We start from the raw sequence: 18,879 nt of genomic DNA, 5'->3' as shown, positions 1-18,879 counted from the left end.
CATGCAAACAGAATTTTACTTACATTTAGTCATTTAGTAGACACAGATTTCCTGAAAAACCACTTGGTTTACCAGAAGTTTATTTGATTACTTTCACTTTCTGGCTCTGGCAAGAAGTTCATTGCAATGCTATGACATTCTGAAGCCATACTAAAGCGTTTGTCGAAAAGTTTTTGTCAATCGGAAAATATTCAGTTGGAATGTTCGAATCTCGCCCACTTTCAAACTATCACGCATGTGACGCTAACAGTGTTCGGTGTGCTACGTGCTTGTAAACATCCTGGTTTGCTGGAAGTTTCTTTGATTACTTTCGCTTTCTGGCTCTAATAAGAATGAAAGATGAATGTATCCAGTTATTCCAGTCTTGTGGAGAAAGGATGTGCAGTGAAACTTCTCACTTCTGAGAAACTTCTGTGGAAATAAGAATGAAAGATGAATGTATCCAGTTATTCCAGTCTTGTGGAGAAAGGATGTGCAGTGAAACTTCTCACTTCTGAGAAACTTCTGTGTTGTAATCAGTATGCCACCAAACATTTACATTTACATTTAGTCATTTAGTAGACGCTGTTATCCAGAGCGATTTACAGTAAGTACAGGGACATTCTCCCCGAGGCAAGTAGGGTGAAGTGCCTTGCCCAAGGACACAACATTATTTGGCACGGCCAGGAATCGAACCAGCAACCTTTAGATTACTAGCCTGCTTCCCTCACCGCTCAGCCACCTGATGCCCCATGACTTATTTTTTAAGGTATATATATTTGTTAAAAGCAGTACTACCACGGTTTCACCCCCACCTGCTGTTTCGCCTGGTTCATCCATCAGCCTGCCTTCCACTGTTACTAGAGCATACCGGCTCTGTTGTGTGCTTGTCTTAACCTCATTCCTGCTTCGCAGTGGAACAAACTTCCGCTGCAAAAAAAGATTTTGAAAACACACCCCTCACACACACACCCCTCACACACACACATCACACACACACACACACCCCTCACACACACACAGTACTACTTCAATAAATCTAAATGCTATGGCATGTCCATGTGTAGTTGTATCTCTATGGTGGAGCTTTTGACTTCAGATCCTGAACTTCCAGATTCAAATTCTACTAAAATTAAGAATTGTATTCGAGTCCTTCTCCCCCCCCCCAAAAAAAAAAAAAATCGAATATTTTACCAGAAAAAGTTTTTCCTTGGTGATTTGTAGAAAGATGTATTCTATAAAGATGGTCAAACAGCATAAGATGTATTCTACAAAGATGGTCAAATAGCATGGCTGTTGTCTGAACTTGTTTATTCTACTTCCCACATCACATTACATAAGAAGTTGACTAATAACCAGATTGTGTTTGTAAAGGTTAAAGTCATTCTTACACAGAAAGTACAAAAATATGAAAGAAGTCAGCACAATGAGGTGATGGCTGACATGTTGAGAAATCTTTCTACTTCCTTGACTGTGTAAGACAGCCAACACAAAGACCACATGAAGGGCAGGTGAGTCACAGTCCTAGCTGGAGGAAGACAGCGTCCAGTGGTACGATCACGGCACAGATTCATGAACACCTATTTACTCACGCAATCTCGTCAGAGTGGTATGATTCCATTTAATCATTCAGTTAAAACACTGTGTCAGACTGCCTCAGATACACTGACACACAAACCTTAACCCATTGCTGAAGTATTGTGTCCTGACCTAATTTGCCACGCTGCCTCCACTAAAGACCTGGAACGCCAAGGAAGTCTGTCTCAGAACTTCAAACACACCTGTCCCCTCCTGCTTCCTTGTTCCAGTACCTACCAGGTGAACACAGGTTAACCAGTGGTGGAACAAACAAGGTGATAAAAATAATGCATGATTGCGTATCTATGCTTCTTGGCTGGCTGAAAACAAATAGCCAACATCATTTTAGCAATACTTTACTTTGTTTTAGATTAGTCACTGGGAGGGAGTACTGCTTGGTCATGGTGTGTGTGTGTGTGTGTGTGTGTGTGAGTGTGTGTGTGTGTGCGTGTGTGTGTGAGTGGGTGTGAGTGTTTGGTGTGTGAGTGGGGGGCGTAGGACAAAATCTATATGGGTTGTTTTCATTTCAGTTTTCATGAGACGTGTTAAGAAAATAAACTCATTTTAAAGTGTTAATGACAAAGTATGATTTGTTTAATGGTTGCCCCTTCCAGTGGATGAAGGCCTGTTCGACAGAGACAGAGAGGTGAACGATATCAAAGTAATGCTCTGGAAATAATTTGAATTGAGATTAATTAAATAGTATTTAGTACATTATAAGATAATGATATGCATGAGGCCAGCTTACTTCGCAGCAGTACACATATTCCCTAACATTTAACATTTTCCCTTGACTCTTGTCCTATTCTCTGATCTAGTATCTGATCTAAACCACACACTGTACACAGACCACACGTAGCGTGAAACATTAACATTACAAAATATCACATGACGTGTCAACAATTAGGTAAAGATGACAGGCTAACCACAGCTAAATGTGAAATATGACATGTTGCTGTGATTGACATGTGTAAAGAGATCATCATCACAACTACAATGCGGTTTCTCAATTCTCATGGAAACAAACAACATTACACCTCAGTTGGCCAATCAATTCCTGTTAATCATTCAAAAAGGCTGAAGGGTTAATCATTGTCTTTACTAACTGGATTTCAATCAACCTTTGTTCTGAAATAACTCCAGGAAAATTCAGAGGAATGAGGAACAACTTCTGCGTGCTGCTCACATAAATTCACAGCTGACAGCCTGCTTTCCAAATCAACTGAAATAAAACAAACCGCAAACCTGTCCTTCCCTGCAATATTGTTATTTAAGACTAAATCCATAAGACTAAATCCATAGGACTAAATCCATAAGCCTACGGTATGACTTCCTAGGAACCCGGCTGGTGCTTCCTAGCTACATGAATTTCACATTTATCATTTTTTTAATCTGTTGAATCTAAAAAGAGGGTGTGTGAGTCGCCGTGGGAACAGAGTTGCCAGTAAACGTGCGACAAGCAGCATCGGCCTCGAGGCTTGTGTATCGCCACAACATTCTCACTTCATGAACAGAGTTCCCTTCAAAACATCAGCAACCGCTAAGCCTTCTCACCTGTGACCTTCTCAGTTCCAACATTCTGGACGACAACTGCATTCTAAATGACAGCTACGTTCTGCATGATTATTTCTAAATGACAGTAGCCTACTTTTTAATGAGAACGTTTTAGTGCACAGGCCTCTGGAATCTTTCTCCAGTTAGGCTGGTTTGTGTGCCCTAAGTGAGGGTGTTCAATCAAGGGTAAGAGGATGAGAAGGGTATAAGACTGAAAGAAAATGTGTTCCCATAACTTCTGAACCAGTTGAGCCAGTTTGTTTTGTATGTATACATGCTTACATACACACACAGCTTTCTATAGAGCACTCTGTGACAGAAAAGTACCTCCTTGAGACATTTGCACCATAACAGATCATGCCAGAGACCTCCGGCATGAAAACTATGGTTTTCCACATTAAAGATGCCATCGCTAACATTGTATCGCTAACAAAATCTTTCAAGCATGGTCTCTTGATTTATTCTCTCACAGCAAATATATTTGGCTCCACCTAGTGGCAGGAAATGGCACAACACTTGAGTGCTGGGGATATATGGAGAGAATGTCACTATACTGTCATTATCAATTCTTTTCTAATAAATACAACAAACAAGAACCAGATCATCATATTTTATTTAATGTGTTTGGTCAACAGGTTTACTGTGTGGATCCCGTGCATGGATGAGTTGAATGCAAAAGTTTAAAAAAATTATACAGCACATAAGATTGTAAGTAATGACAGAATTAGTTGTACTAAATCACATGTGTTTCCTCCGCACTAAGGATAGACATTTAATAATTATTGAAATGTCAGACCTGAACAAACGATAATGGAGGGTTCTCCCTAGTGCCCGGGGTTGAGGAACCCACTCAGTGTCTCTTGATTCCCTGTGATCTGAGGAGGTAGAAGCAGTCCACAAAGCTCTGCCGGAGGACGTACCTACACCTATCAAGCACAGTCAGATCTGTTCCTGAGGAAGGAGCAAAAGACAAGGGGGCAATCTAATCTAACGAGTTCATTTACCAAATGTTTATGTTCATAGCAACGTAAAGGGAGGGGGATTACAACCTGGCATCTCTTGCTCTGTTGTTACTGTACTCATCCCTGCATCCAGACTAGCTACACGCATCTCGTACCCAGCACTCTCTACCCAGTCTTCTCCTTGGCTCTTTCCATCCCCGTCCGTCTCCTCTGATTGGTGTAGAGCAGGGCGAAGTTGACGACGTAGGTAGAGACACAGACCATGCAGAAGTCTCCCAGGACGAAGGCCAGGATGCAGGCCAGGTAGAGGGAGCCTGCAACAGAGACCCAGGAGGCTGCGACCAGGAGGAACGCTGCCCTGGCGGAGCTCGACTGGCCTGCAGGAATACAGGACACACAGACATGGAAATTAGCCTGGATGTTAAACAGTTTGGAAAGGCTGATCAAATATTTTTGAAAAAAAGATGAGACTTTTTCTTTTTTGGGAAACATTTTTTCTACACACAACACAAACAAGTTTTGTAGTTGTTTGTTTAGTTGTCTTTGATGAAGGGAGATTTTCTAAATTGTCGGTGTCAAAGATTATTCCTGGCGAATGCGCTGCGTGTCTATAGTGTTTTTTTTTTATTCATTTAAGCAATTAATATGATGTCAGGTCCAACTGTAATGGCTACTTTTTTACTAAAGTATATATGTCAGAGGCAGAGCCCACATTACTTTAACTTGAGTGAAAATGTGTAGTCAGCACTTAAACTTTACTCTACTTAGTGGAGAATGTGTGTAGCTACTTTTGCCGTCTCTGGTTAAATGACATGGTATACTGACCCAGGGCGAGTTGCAGGGTGTAGAAAATGATCCCCAAGACACTATTTGGCTGATTAAGGGCACTGTCTTTATCCGCGAAATACTGAACCAGCCCAAAGCCACGTCCCCATCTGTCAAAGAGAAACACAACAGCAAAGGTTTAGGACTGCAGAAGTTATTTTAATATGTTCCTAAGACTAATTGATAGTAATGGGTTTGTCCTGCCTCAGTACCAACCTATGTATTTCATTTCATGTCAGTTTTCAAGTCAATACGTGGCACGGGGTTGGAACTGCCAAGATAATTCGTCCTAAAGGCATACATTATCTACATTTGTAATTTGGGACACATGCTATAGGCCACACTTTAGTTACATTATTTGGTAAAACTCGGATGGCATTGCACAATACACTAAATGATATGCATAAACAGGCTACAACAACACAAAAACAACCGTTACCTGGAGGTAAACACTTTGGAACAGCTAACGGAATCTCCCAAATCACACATCGCTCGATATTCCGGATCTCTCTCTCGCGAAAATTCAACGTGGAGAGCGTAAACTGACAGCACCAGGCCTACTATGCACAAAGTTATGCGCGTTTTACGCTCCCATTTTGGAATTCCAACATACCTTTTAGAAGTCATGTTGGGGTTATTTTTGAACTGATCTCTACACTTTACTAAATCAGTGTCAATCACAGATCGCTCTTATCCGTCGGGAGTCAGAACAACGTCTCAGACAATGTGGCTTATTTCTTAAAATGTCCAACAAAATGTAGACTATGAGCGGAACTGCCTTCCAAAATTGACGTTTTTAGGAATTCTTAGAAAGTTACCTAAACAGTTTAAGCTACGTGTTAAAATCCATACTCCGGCTTGTGATTGGATGGCGGAGGCTGCAGACTATTGGATGGTTGTGCAGGTTGGTTTACACCAGAGGTGGCACAGGCGCATAATTTACCGATTTAGGTCAGTGCCTCACTAATAATTCCATTGCATGTTATTTTGTGAATTAGTTTAGATGATCATGTTCCGGACGACGTTCTTTTCATTCTAACGTCCGAAAGTAGTCTTATTTAGGCTACTCAAAACGTGTACGAATCGGTGAAGAGGCACGCACAGCAGTGTACAATAGGCTACTAGCCGACACCGCCCAACAATCGAAAGAAGAAATGTGGACTAGAATTGAACCCGCCCAGTAAGGACTTCCCGTTTTTCATTGGGGGTTGTCAGTGAATGCACAAATATGATTGGTCCGGAAGCTGTCATTCAAAAACACTATACGGAAGAAAATGAGGAAGTAGCCTACATCTCTAAATAGTCGACAAACCCAGGAATTTCCATGCCATATTTCCAGGACTGGAAATATTATAGCCATTATAGTTGAATTCAGGTTAATATCAAGTTATTTTTTATTTCTTATGCGTAGGCTATCTGGAAAAAAATTATGGACCGTTGTTCTTTTAGAGATACATATTTGTTCAATAGCTTCGGCTATTGTCTACCTTGCTTTCAGTCAACGGAGGTAACACAAGTAGCCTAAACCTAGTACGCCCCTCCGTAAAATCTAGTACAAGTAGGCCTAGCTAATTCTATTACAAATGTGCATTCATGTGACTTTTAAGAGACGTCTGTTCCGATTACTGTAGATGGTGTGCGCTATATTCTACAGTGATTTTTTTTTGCCAACTCTCAGAATTTGCCTGTGTCGGTTCTCAGGTGGAAGTTTCTGCCTCCCGTCCAGTTTTGTAGAATGCCGTTACTGGCCGTTTATCTTCGCTTCAGCAGAACCCAAACCCCATAGGCTATGTTATAGCTAAACAACCTGAAACCACACGGGCACGTTAAAAGTCGCTACTCAAATCTGTCCGCTAATCTGATCATAGTTTAGTTTCCTTCTTCACCTGGTTGGTTTCAGGACCATGACATCCCTCGAGGGAGGAGGAGGCGGGGCCGAGGCTGCTAAACCCGTGGCCATGGCAACACAAATGTCGATGGCCGGTCACTGCGACAGAGACAACAACCGGAAGCATGGGGACGAGGTAGCAGAAGAAAGGGGCGATACTGCCGGCACTATCACGGCTGCGGCTTTGCTCAAGGCCCACTCGCTGGACGTGAACTTCGAGGTCGGCGACGAGTATGAAGTCATAGAGACCATCGGTACCGGGGCTTATGGAGTTGTGTCCTCTGCTCAGAGGCGGGATAACGGTAAGATAGCCTACAGATACTAGTGGGTAGGCTACTGTAGACATGAGGGCGATTGTATAATTTAATATACAATTATTATTATTATTATTAATGTAGTATTCCCTTTTAAAAAATGTCAAGATATGTTTCTTAAACTTGACCTTTAAGGCACATTTGTCCCTTTTATTTTGTAACTTTTTCCTTTCAGGTCAAAAGGTGGCAATTAAGAAGATTCCCAACGCCTTTGAGGTTCTGACAAACGCCAAACGCACGTTGAGAGAACTGAAAATCCTTAAACACTTCAAGCATGACAACATTATTGCAATCAAAGACATCCTGCAGCCAAGCCTCCCTCACTCAGCATTCCACTCGGTGTATGTGTACTGATTCATAATATCGTCATTAGATAATAATTCAAATTATAATATCTGAATCTAATAGTGCTAATCTCAATAGGCTAAATGTTGAGTCTGGAACATCTTATACAAAAAAGTTATTTGTTGGTACAGACTGGCAAACTGCTGTCATGGACTAGGAAGATTGTTATCTAAGATGACTCTTCATTCTCTAAAAACAAGTTTTTCCAGATAAAGAATGTGAACAGTTCTCTCTCCCGTTTCATACCCCGTCTCCGCTCTGCTCCGCGTCTCCGCAGGTACGTGGTCCTGGACCTGATGGAGAGCGACCTGCATCAGATCATCCACTCCCGCCAGCCGCTGACCTCTGAACACGCCCGCTACTTCCTGTACCAGCTGCTCCGAGGCCTGAAGTACGTGCACTCAGCCAACGTGATCCACCGTGACCTCAAGCCCTCCAACCTGCTGGTCAACGAGAACTGCGAGCTGAAGATCGGCGACTTCGGCATGGCGCGCGGCCTCAGCTCTCACCCGGAGGAGTCCCACCCGTACATGACGGAGTACGTGGCCACGCGTTGGTACCGCGCCCCCGAGCTCATGCTCTCCCTGCACCACTACAGCCTGGCCATCGACCTCTGGTCCGTGGGGTGTATCTTCGCAGAGATGCTGGGCCGCAAGCAGCTGTTCCCCGGGAGGCACTACATCCACCAGCTGCAGCTCATCATGTCCGTGCTGGGATCCCCGCCGGACAGCGTGACCGAGGCCATCGGCTCGGACCGGGTGCGGGCCTTCATCCGGAACCTTCCCCCCCGTGCCCCTGTGTCCCTGGCCAAGCTGTACCCCCAGGTGGAGGCGGAGGCGCTCAACCTTCTGGAGGCCATGCTGTGCTTCGAGCCCCGGGGGAGGATAGGCGTGGCCCAGGCTCTGGAGCACCCGTACCTGGCCAAGTACCACGACCCGGACGACGAGCCCGTCTGTGTGCCGGCATTCGACTTTGAGTTTGACGAGCAGCCCATGAACAAAGATCAGATCAAGGACGCCATCCTGGGGGAGATCCAGGACTTCCACCATAGGAAGCAGGGCAGCCGACAGAGGCTGCAGTTCAGGCCCCTGGCCAGGGGGGACGGGGGCGGGGGGGGTGCGGACCAGAGGAACTCTCAGGGCTCCGTGGTGGCCAGCAGCTCTCTGGCGACCCTGTCCCAGCCTCTGCAGACCGCTCTCCCATCACAGCGGCTCGTAGAAAGCGCTCAACAGCAGCCGCACAGCAACAGCGAGATCCACCAACGACCGGAAGGAAGCCAGGCTTTTGCCGGCTTCAACGAACAAGGCATCCCGCTTGTGGAAGTGACTCCACCCTCCTTGCCCTGCTTGAATAAAACGGAGAGCTGCCAGGATGTGGACATGCCCAGTGCCAACTCGGATAGCGGCCAGCCGGAAACCATCGACCTGACCACGCCTGTGTCCAGCCGGGAGACGTCTCCCTCCACCACCATGAGGGAGTCCAAGAGGGAGGACAAACGTCTGGGTGAGGCCTCGCGGAGCCAACCCATGTCTCAGACGCTCTCGACCTCGACACACACCATGGCTCCCTTACCCTCCCCTGTGCCCTCCCTGGCCATGTCTCAGGCCCAGGCCCAGGCCCTGTCCCAGACCCTCTCCCAGTCTCTCTCCAGGGGAGCCAGGGCCCCCACGGGGGCCGGAGAGGGAACCAGGAAAGAGGGAGCCATATCAGCTGACACAAAAGCAGCCCTCAAAGCTGCTTTGCTCAAGTCTGCTCTGAGAAACAAAGCCAGAGGTAGGTCTCCCACAGCACTCCCACTTCATCCCAATGTATGGAGCTGTTGTATTTTATCCACTACCTGTAAAAAAAAAAAGAAGGAAAAAAGAGTTGTAGTTCTTTATAATTTTTCCTCCTTTCAGATGGTGGCTGTACGACATTAGGCTTGGAGATGGGTGGAGGCCTCTCCTCCTCCCTCTCCTCCTCCCTCTCTGAGCGGCGGCCGGTCACAGCCCAGGGACGTCAGAGAGAGAGGGAGGCGAAGAGGCGGAGGCGGCAGGAGAGAGCGAGGGAGCGAGAGAGGAAGATCCAGGAGAAAGAGAGGAAGGAGGGGAAGCACGGGGACTGTCTGGGCGGGGTCATCTTGAGTGACAACGACAAGAGCCTATTGGAACGCTGGAAAAAAATGATGGACGGTCGCAACGACAAATCGCAAGCCTCGGATGCTGACAGAGCGAAAGCGAAGGACTGCGGAATGAACTGCCACCCAGGAGCTGACTTTGACAGCTGCCTCAGAGCAGCAGAAGGGTCGAACCCTCCACAGAAGGACAAGGATTCTAGGAGTTTCCAGCCTCAGAAACCAGTGGAGGACCATCTTCCAGGGATCTTTCTTCCTTCCAGCACCCAGTTACCTCACTCTGTCACCCAGACAAAGTGCTTGGAGATCGGCATGGTGGCTGTGAATGGAGGTGTGGATGTAACGGGGGCCACGGTTGGCCTGGTGACCAGCCACCTCGAACCCCAGGGGGAGAGCGGAGGCCTGGGTGGCCGCAGCTCTCTGGGGGTTTGGCCCGGCCAGCAGGTCAGGTCCAGTTCATCCCAGCAACAACTTCCTTTAACCAGGCCATCCCAGGAGCCCCAGACTTGTTTGCCCCTGCCCCAGCCCCTGCCCCAGCCCCTGCCCCAGCCCCTGTCTCAACCTCACCATCCACCCCAACCTCAACTGCTGTCACTGGAAACCTTTTTGAGCAAAGCCCCATCCCTGTTACCCAGACATGTCAATGGCAACTCCAACCCAGCAGCTGCTGTCGCTGGCCCCCTGGGGAAGCCGGGCTCCTCTCTGGGAGAGCCGCCCGGAGCCCGGCAGCAGAACCAGGCCTGTGGGGGTTTAGGGGCCTCGTCTCAGCCCCAGCCCACCCAGGGCTTCACCGACACTGGGCAGCCTGGGCCCGCGGGGGCCCCTGACATCCACACAGTCACCCTGCAGCTGTCCAAGTCACAGGTCAATATACTCATTGATATTCAACACAGTGTAGAACATTTGATAACTAGACTCCTCTGAGCATGTCGTTGCTGTTCTTAGGTGGAGGATGTGTTGCCTCCAGTGTTCTCTACCACTCCCAAGGGCAGCGGGGCAGGCTACGGAGTGGGCTTCGACCTGGACGACCTCCTCAACCAGTCTCTCACCGACCTCCAGCACACTGACCTCAGAGACTGGTGAGTCCGGTACAGTTCGTACACTCACTCATACCTCAGTCAGACCGGTGAGGCCTGTATTTAAATCTGTGGTTTGCAATCCTGGTCCTGTGTGGTTTAGATCCAACACGCCTGATAACGCCTATTTACCCGTCGATCTACATTCCTACCCTCACCTATGGTCACGAACTGTGGGTACATTTACATTTAGTCATTTAGCAGACACTCTTATCCAGAGCGACTTACAGTAAGTACAGGGACATTCTCCCCGAGGCAAGTAGGGTGAAGTGCCTTGCCCAAGGTCATTTGGCACGGCCGGGAATCGAACTGGCAACCTTCTGATTACTAGCCCGCTTCCCTAACCGCTCAGCCACCTGACTCCAGGTCAGGTAGTGACCGAAAGAACGAGATCGCGAATACAAGCGGCCGAAATGAGTTTTCTCCGCAGGGTGTCCGGGCTCTCCCTTAGAGATAGGGTGAGAAGCTCGGTCATCCGGGAGGGGCTCAGAGTAGAACCGCTGCTCCTCCGCGTCGAGAGGGGCCAGTTGAGGTGGCTCGGGCATCTGATCAGGATGCCTCCTGGACGCCTCCCTGGTGAGGTGTTCTGGGCACGTCCCACTGGGAAGAGGCCCCGGGGAAGACCCAGGACACGCTGGAGGGACTATGTCTCTCGGCTGGCCTGGGAACGCCTCGGGGTCCCCCAGGAAGAGCTGGTGGAAGTGGCCGGGGAGAGGGAAGTCTGGGCCTCCCTGCTTAGGTTGCTGCCCCCGCGACCCGACCCCCGGACAAGCGGCAGATAATGGATGGATGGACGCCTGATAACATTTACATTTATTCATTTAGCAGACACTTTTATCCAAAGCGACTTCAAAGAAAGAGCTTTACAAAAGAGCATAGGTCACTGATCATAACGAGATAGCCCCAAACATTGCGAGTAACCAAACATGAAGCATACATTGTGAAAAGCAAATAAGTGCCAATGGAGAGAACCATAAGAGCATGTAGTTAAACAAGTTACAAATTAAACAACATGAACCTCAAAAGTGCAAGAGTGTAGCTGTAGAAAAAAAAGCAAGAAACAATAATATAATATAATTCACAGCGAGTACAAGAAGTTAAATCAGATACAACTAACCAACAAGAGCAAGTACCTCAGTAAGAGTCATTGTGTTCCTGGAGGAAGCTAACATGAATAAAGATTTATTCATTTTAATCAAAAGATACCTTTTAACAACTGAATTCATTTGTTTGTTGAATCATTATTCTGAATCAAAGATTACTCCTACATCTCTTCTCAGGGAATAAGGATAGTGGACCCTGAGACCAGGGTTGAAGAGCACTACTTTAAATGGCCCAACAAAAACCGGAAGCTATTCTATTGTATATCTAGTTATAAGGTTCATCTAAAGTTTTGAATTTTTTGAGGAACATTCCCCTAACCCTTCCTGAAGTTCCAGAGGAACCGATCTCTTCATCATAACCATAACCAACCCTAACCCTCCCTTCTTGTCCATCAGTTATAGTGACTCAGCCCCACTCTCTGCCTCACTGCTCTCTGATTGGCTGGAAGTCCACCGCATGACCCCGGCAGACTTGGAATCTCTTCAACAGGAGCTGCAGCTGGGATCTCCCATGATCCTCTCTGATGCCATACCTCCCGACACCTGACTCACAAACCTCACTCCCATGATCCTCTCTGATGCCATACCTCCCTGACTCACAAACCCTCACACAGACTCGTTGCCAAGGATTTCCTAGAAAAGGAGCTCCCATAGAAGAAATTACATTAAATATGAAGCACGTTTGTTAGCTGTAGTCATGAAGACTACAGCTCATGCTGCATGTGCCAAGGTTTTCCAGCTTTCTATTTAATAAAATGAATCGTGTAATGGCTGGTCTGGGAGTTTTATGATTCGACTTGACTGGAAAATGGGTGTTTGGCAGTGTCATTTCCAGGAACAGTACAACAGGGCATATGAGAGCGTTGTTTAACGAGTTCCGTAACTGTTGTTAGTGCTGTAGTGACGTATTACTGTCAAGCAGAGACAAAACGTAAGATTGTTTCAACAAAGGAAAACATACATTGGTATTTATTAATCAGAAATTGTTTTATTTACATTTGAATTAAATCCACTAAATTACAAAAGCATTATGAAAAGGCACAAGTAAATGCATCAGGTAGATTAAAATACAAATCTATTCTTTATCATGGCTTTAGTTTAAACTAGGTGATTAACATGATCAACAACTTACATTTGAGTGGCGTTTACATTTTACACAAATACAGAAAGGTTTTCTCCTTCAATAGGCATGGCCTGGTCCCACCCCTCCCTCCCTCCCCCAATCCCCATCCCTCCTTCACCCAGTCCCCCTCCCTCCTTCACCCAGTCCCCCTCCCTCCTTCACCCAGTCCCCATCCCTCCTTCACCCAATCTCCCAGCTCCTATCTCAACAGCTGGACCGTCACCAGAGTGGCCAGGGAGCTGAGGAGCACCCCCAGCCCCCCTGTGCAGGCCTGGGGAGCCCCCCCGTACAGCTGGAGCCCTGGAACCATGCCGGTGATAAAGTCAGAGAAGCTGGAGACTTTGGCGTAAACGCCGGGCTGGTTGGCCTGAGCGCAGCCCAGACCGAAGCTGACCACGCCGGCCTGTACCCACGTCCCGTTAGCCATCTGGCACACCAGCGGCCCTCCAGAGTCCCCCTGGGAACGAGGAGAGGGAGGGGAGGAGGTTGGATAACTCACATACATGAACAGTTACCCAACACTATTCATAGACAGATGGTAAATGAAATGGTGTGTAATTTCACACCGACCGTATACTATACATCCACAAACAGGTGCACAGGCGTGCGCGCGCGTACCTGGCAGGAATCCTTGCCCCCCTTTTGGTACCCAGCACAGATCATGTCAGACAGGATGTCCGCCTTTGCCTGGTACATGTTCTGACAGGAAGTCTGTCCAATGATTGGCACCACCACTTGCTGCAGGGTTCCTACCCCAGGCAGGGAGACTGAAAAAGGAGGGATGGGGGGGAAAGACAACAGTGAACAAAGAGAGAGAGGGAGAGAGCGGTAAAAGAAGAGAAGGGAGGGAGAGGTAAAAGAAGAGGGGGGAGGGAGGAAGATGTGGGATTAACAATACAGTCAGAAAGGGAGGGAGGTAGTAAAAGAGTAAGGTGAGGTATTAAAAAAGAAACTGCCAAAACAACAGCCACGTCAGCTATTATAAAAAGGGCAAAGTATAGCAATTCAACCATGAGCTCTATAAATATTTTACTCCACTTGTCAGAAGAGACTAGAACAACGTTTACATTTCCTCAGAGAAAGTACAGAAAGTAGGATCAACAAAAAACGACTTCTTGTCCTCACCCCCATCCCTGATGTCACCCCAGCCTGTGACGTAGCACGACTGGCCCTCTGAGAATCCCACCCCGGACCCCGGGAGACATATCGGCTGGATGGCGTTCGTCCAGGAGACCGGAGGGTCCAGCTGGACCAGCGCCACATCCTGCCCTTTCTGGGGTATGCTGTAGCCTGGTGCGATCACGATATTCGTCACGCGGTGGGACGTCTCGTACTGGTTGAAGGCGTTGAGCTGGAGCCGGCCGGCGTAGATGGTGTAGGAGGCCATGTTGATGGGCCTGCAGGGACGACAGGGGAGAGAGACCATGAAACCACACAGGGGAGAGAGACCATGAAACCACACAGGGGAGAGAGACCATGAAACCACACAGGGGAGAGAGACCATGAAACCACACAGGGGAGAGAGACCATGAAACCACACAGGGGAGAGAGACCATGAAACCACTACGCTGCACAAACAGAAAGACGGGCGCCATCTTTTCTCGAGAGCACAGCACTCATAATGGAAGGTCCGTTCAGAGCTTGCCGAGAAAGTATCACACTCAGAGGAACTTGTTACACATTTGAGTCTATAAAAACATTTATTTTTAATAGACGTTTAAAATTAGGTTAAAAACGTTATTGTTTAGTCAATTCTACGACTGTTAAAAGGTAAGTATGTTACTAGTTGGAGGCAACGGGGGACGGGTTGTTTCCATCCTTATTCTTTAAGTATAACTTATTTTAGAGTTCTCTTCCCCTGGAACAGATTTCATGTTCCAAATGAGGGGGGCTGTCGCTGTCTTGGTGTGTGGGGTTGCATCAAATTCCCCTTTTTTGCTCTGTTAAATTGCTGCACCAGTCCACACTTGACCGGTGGGGATCTCATTCTATTATGACTGTAACTGTTAGCTGCTCCTGGCATTCTCTAATCCCTGCTCTCCTCTCTCTGTCCCCCCCCCACACACATCCCTTGTGGTGTGGGGGGTTTGAGTTGTCAGCACCTGCCTGGTCGTCGGTCAGCCGAAGCTGGACCTGGTCGCGAGTCTCCCGGTCCTGTCCTACATCTATAAAGTTGAATAATGGATTTTGGTGTTTTAAAAACCCATCGACACTGTATGACTATGTTTAGCCTGTGTTCTGCTCCTCTCTCCCACCAACCGTCTCTGGAGGAGGGGATCCCTCTCTGAATTGCTCCTCCCAAGGTTTCTTCAATTTTTTTTTCTCCTGTTGAGAGTTTTTTGGGAGTTTTTCCTTGTCTTCCTTGAGGGTTTAGGTTGGTTGAGGGGCAGTTCTATGGGCATATGTGAAGCCCTCTGTGACATGCTTGCGTGTAAAAAGGGCTATACAAATAAATTTGATTTGATTTGATTTAAATAGACCCATTGTTAATTAAACGATATTTCAAAACTGTTGTCCAAAGAGTAATTGTTAGTGTGCTCTTGATTGCAAGAAAGCAGTAAAACATAGATGACCAAGATTGTTAAAGATACTGTATGCAGCCTCTATAATGTGTTCACTTTAGCAGACACTTTTAGTCAATGCAGTAACATGCTCTACCAGTGAGCTATACTCAGTGACTATCATATGCAGCGCTGCTTTGTATATAAGCATCTGCTAAAAGAGTGAAATGTAAACATCCCACAATGTTATGAGGAAGTTAGACACACTCACTTTTGGAAGCAGTGGGCTGCAGACAAGACCCACTGCTCGTTAATGAGGGAACCTCCACAGATGTGAGCAGAATTCACCTGGAAGAGAAGACCATGGAGGGATTAACACAGCAGGTCGGCATCCACAGCATGACTGCCAAACACACACAGTCTCCTCACACACAAGCGCACATTTGGTCTCTCACACTGTCACACTGCCCTGTAGTGATGCCTACCTGGTCTCACACTGCCCTGTAGTGATGCCTACCTGGTCTCACACTGCCCTGTAGTGATGCCTACCTGGTCTCACACAGACCTGTAGTGATGCCTACCTGGTCTCACACAGACCTGTAGTGATGCCTACCTGGTCTCACACAGACCTGTAGTGATGCCTACCTGGTCTCACACTGCCCTGTAGTGATGCCTACCTGGTCTCACACAGACCTGTAGTGATGCCTACCTGGTCTCACACAGACCTGTAGTGATGCCTACCTGGTCTCACACTGCCCTGTAGTGATGCCTACCTGGTCTCACACTGCCCTGTAGTGATGCCTACCTGGTCTCACACTGCCCTGTAGTGATGCCTACCTGGTCTCACACTGCCCTGTAGAGATGCCTACCTGGTCTTACACTGCCCTGTAGTGATGCCTACCTGGTCTCACACTGCCCTGTAGTGATGCCTACCTGGTCTCACACTGCCATGTAGTGATGCCTACCTGGTCTCACACAGCCCTGTAGTGATGCCTACCTGGTCTCACACTGCCCTGTAGTGATGCCTACCTGGTCTCACACTGCCATGTAGTGATGCCTACCTGGTCTCACACTGCCCTGTAGTGATGCCTACCTGGTCTCACACTGCCCTGTAGAGATGCCTACCTGGTCTCACACTGCCCTGTAGAGATGCCTACCTGGATATCCACCTGCCATGGCCAGGAGCCGTCCGTGGCTGCCTCTCCCCCTACTATTCTGTTCCCATTAGGTGGCTGACCGCATTCCTGAGCATGGCTAACAGAAATACCTGCGGAATACATATAAAATGGTCGAGACTTAAGTCTAGTCACGGTCAAACGATAATGTCTGAATTGGGCCACACAAAAGCCACATTGAGCCATTAAAAGCACAAACAATATATATTCAGATCTCTAACGTTAAGACGAAGAGGAGGGTATATATTAGGGGTGGGAATCTTTTGCTACCTCACGATTGGAATCGATTCTTGCGGTCACGAATCGATAACAAATCGATTCACACATTTTTTTACATTTGTGAATTAATGTGAATCGCAAGACTGAATCGCGATTCAAATGTGAATCTATTTCCCCCACCCCTAGTATATATTTAAATGTATATTGATAAAAAAAAAATTATAGACCGAAAATAACAAAGAAATCGTTTCATTTTGCTCGTTGGTGACATGAAACACTTACCTGTCACACACCAAAAAAGGAGAACACAAAAATACGTAGGCATTGCGTTTCTGTGGCACGGGCCTCACGAACAGGCTTACGACTTCTAATCACAAACACTGATTTGCAAAAACGTCAATAATAAATACAGGAAGTCCGCTTTACATCGCCGAAAAACGACTCAAACTTCTTGCAGGACAACAATAGAAACGTTGTTTTACACTGGCTCGACCAGTCGACCGAACTCCCAAGAACGTTACAAAAAAAAATCCGCCAGTCCCACAGTTAATCTAGTATCCAAAATAACGAATTAAACACGCTTTAACGGACGGAGGTACAATTAGGAGCAGCAGACGGTCGCCAGGTTTCGTGATGAGTCAAGGTAAGTTTCGGCAACTTGTAGATACATTTGCATACCTGGACATCAACAGCCAATCAGAAGCGTCTACACCCACCGCTATCCGAGCCGCTACTCGGAAACCATGCTGCTGGTAGGTAGTTAACCCTGTTTGGGTGTGACTGTTACCATACCTTAACCCTTGTGCTGCCTTCGGGTCACATGACCCAAAGGTTCACAACGAACCATCGTTGTGTTTACCCAATTTTACCCAATACAAAAACAAATAAAAAGTATTTTCTTTTAACCTTCGCGATGTGGGGGGTCTGAGACAGCCCGACGGTTAAAAGAAAATGCTTCACTTTGTTTTTGTATGCTGTAAAGTTGTCGCAATACGATGGTGGGTCACAATGACTGATGGGTCAGAATGACCCGAAGATAACACAAGGGTTAAAATCTTCTTCTTCTTTGATACCTGTGTTTAACTGCATTTAGACTGATTTGTTGTTTTAACGTGTGTAAATTATTACTAATCCAGTAGGCTAAGCGAGTTCAAGGGTCTTTGAAGCTAGAGGCTGTTAGGGTTGATGGTTGAGTTTGGGACACGGCCGTGCCTGTATGACATCAGGTAACAAATAAGTGAGCCTCCCTCGAGCCGGAGGTCACAGCTGGAAGAACATGTTTTACCGGAACGTTACGATTCCTTTAACACTATAAAATGGGAAATGCTTTACACTGTGAACAAAGCGACATGCCATACACATCCCTTGATTGGCCAACATCGACTTTGACCCAGATATCATGCAAAAATATTTATTTTTGACTGTGCGTGATTTACTGGATTACTGATGCACAGCAAATTTTTTAAATATTATTTTTCTTCATATGTTTATTTTTAACCAAAACTCCCTTTTCTCTTTCAGTCTACTTTCTATCTCTCTGTTTCTCGCTTTCTCTTTGCCCCCTCTCTTTCTCACCCCCTCCCTCCCTCACCCCCCTCCCTCCCTTCCCCTCTCCCTCCCTCACCCCCCCTCCCTCCCTCACCCCCTCCCTCCCTCCCCCTCTCCCTCCACTCCCCAGGCGGTGTGTCTAGTTTCACAGAGCTATTGAAGGTGACAGGGACAGAGAGCGGGAGAGAGAGAGGGAGGACCCATCACAGTGTGGCCTGGGGCTACACAACAGTATAGGGGGAGGGAGGGATGGAGGGACAAAGAGAGAGAGAGAGAAACAGAAATGGAGTGATCAGGAATTACAATCAACATTACAATAAGAGATAAAACTGAAATGAAACCAGAGTTGAGGGATGAAGTGTGGAACATTATTCCCCCTTACATTAATCTTCTCCTTTATTTATTTTTGATGTTGATTGTGTCTTCGTGCAGGTCCTCTCCATTTCAGCCCTCTCAGTCATAAAGCATCACAGGATCCAGGAAGAGCAATTATAATGCCCTCCCGATTGTTTTTGTTTTAAGGACTTGACGAATATTTGTCATGGCATTGTTGCTATGGTGACCGCTCTTACTCCC

General features: G+C 47.0%; 4 protein-coding genes across 4 annotated transcripts in view; 2 read left to right on the top strand and 2 right to left on the bottom strand.

The window, feature by feature from the left end:
- Positions 1-3,706: 3,706 nt before the first annotated feature.
- vkorc1 (vitamin K epoxide reductase complex, subunit 1) lies at positions 3,707-5,705 on the bottom strand. Its single transcript, XM_062474274.1, has 3 exons — positions 5,338-5,705; positions 4,899-5,008; positions 3,707-4,450 (listed from the first exon to the last, which is right to left on the bottom strand). The coding sequence occupies exons 1-3, from the start codon at positions 5,523-5,525 to the stop codon at positions 4,239-4,241; spliced, it is 510 nt and encodes a 169-aa protein (XP_062330258.1). The 5' UTR covers positions 5,526-5,705; the 3' UTR covers positions 3,707-4,238.
- Positions 5,706-5,798: 93 nt separating this feature from the next.
- Positions 5,799-12,499, top strand: mapk7 (mitogen-activated protein kinase 7). The gene is made up of 8 exons (XM_062474187.1): positions 5,799-6,273; positions 6,799-7,088; positions 7,276-7,441; positions 7,723-9,218; positions 9,344-10,422; positions 10,504-10,637; positions 12,134-12,284; positions 12,348-12,499. The coding sequence occupies exons 2-7, from the start codon at positions 6,803-6,805 to the stop codon at positions 12,282-12,284; spliced, it is 3,312 nt and encodes a 1,103-aa protein (XP_062330171.1). The 5' UTR covers positions 5,799-6,273; positions 6,799-6,802; the 3' UTR covers positions 12,348-12,499.
- Positions 12,500-13,005: 506 nt separating this feature from the next.
- On the bottom strand, positions 13,006-17,428 carry zgc:92313 (uncharacterized protein LOC436869 homolog). Its single transcript, XM_062475442.1, has 6 exons — positions 17,038-17,428; positions 16,519-16,628; positions 15,633-15,709; positions 13,986-14,257; positions 13,479-13,627; positions 13,006-13,317 (listed from the first exon to the last, which is right to left on the bottom strand). Exons 1-6 carry the CDS (start codon positions 17,078-17,080, stop codon positions 13,060-13,062), a joined length of 909 nt encoding a protein of 302 aa, XP_062331426.1. The 5' UTR covers positions 17,081-17,428; the 3' UTR covers positions 13,006-13,059.
- A 70-nt stretch (positions 17,429-17,498) lies between these two features.
- Positions 17,499-18,879, top strand: part of LOC134031707 (paired box protein Pax-6-like) — a 9,179-nt gene continuing 7,798 nt past the window's right edge. Inside the window, 1 exon segment of the mRNA XM_062475410.1 lies at positions 17,499-17,507. Coding sequence (XP_062331394.1) covers positions 17,499-17,507 — 9 coding nt within the window.

This window comes from Osmerus eperlanus, chromosome 12 (assembly GCF_963692335.1).
Source record: "Osmerus eperlanus chromosome 12, fOsmEpe2.1, whole genome shotgun sequence".
Lineage (NCBI taxonomy): Eukaryota > Metazoa > Chordata > Actinopteri > Osmeriformes > Osmeridae > Osmerus > Osmerus eperlanus.
This window is presented reverse-complemented; position numbering and strand designations above follow the sequence as displayed.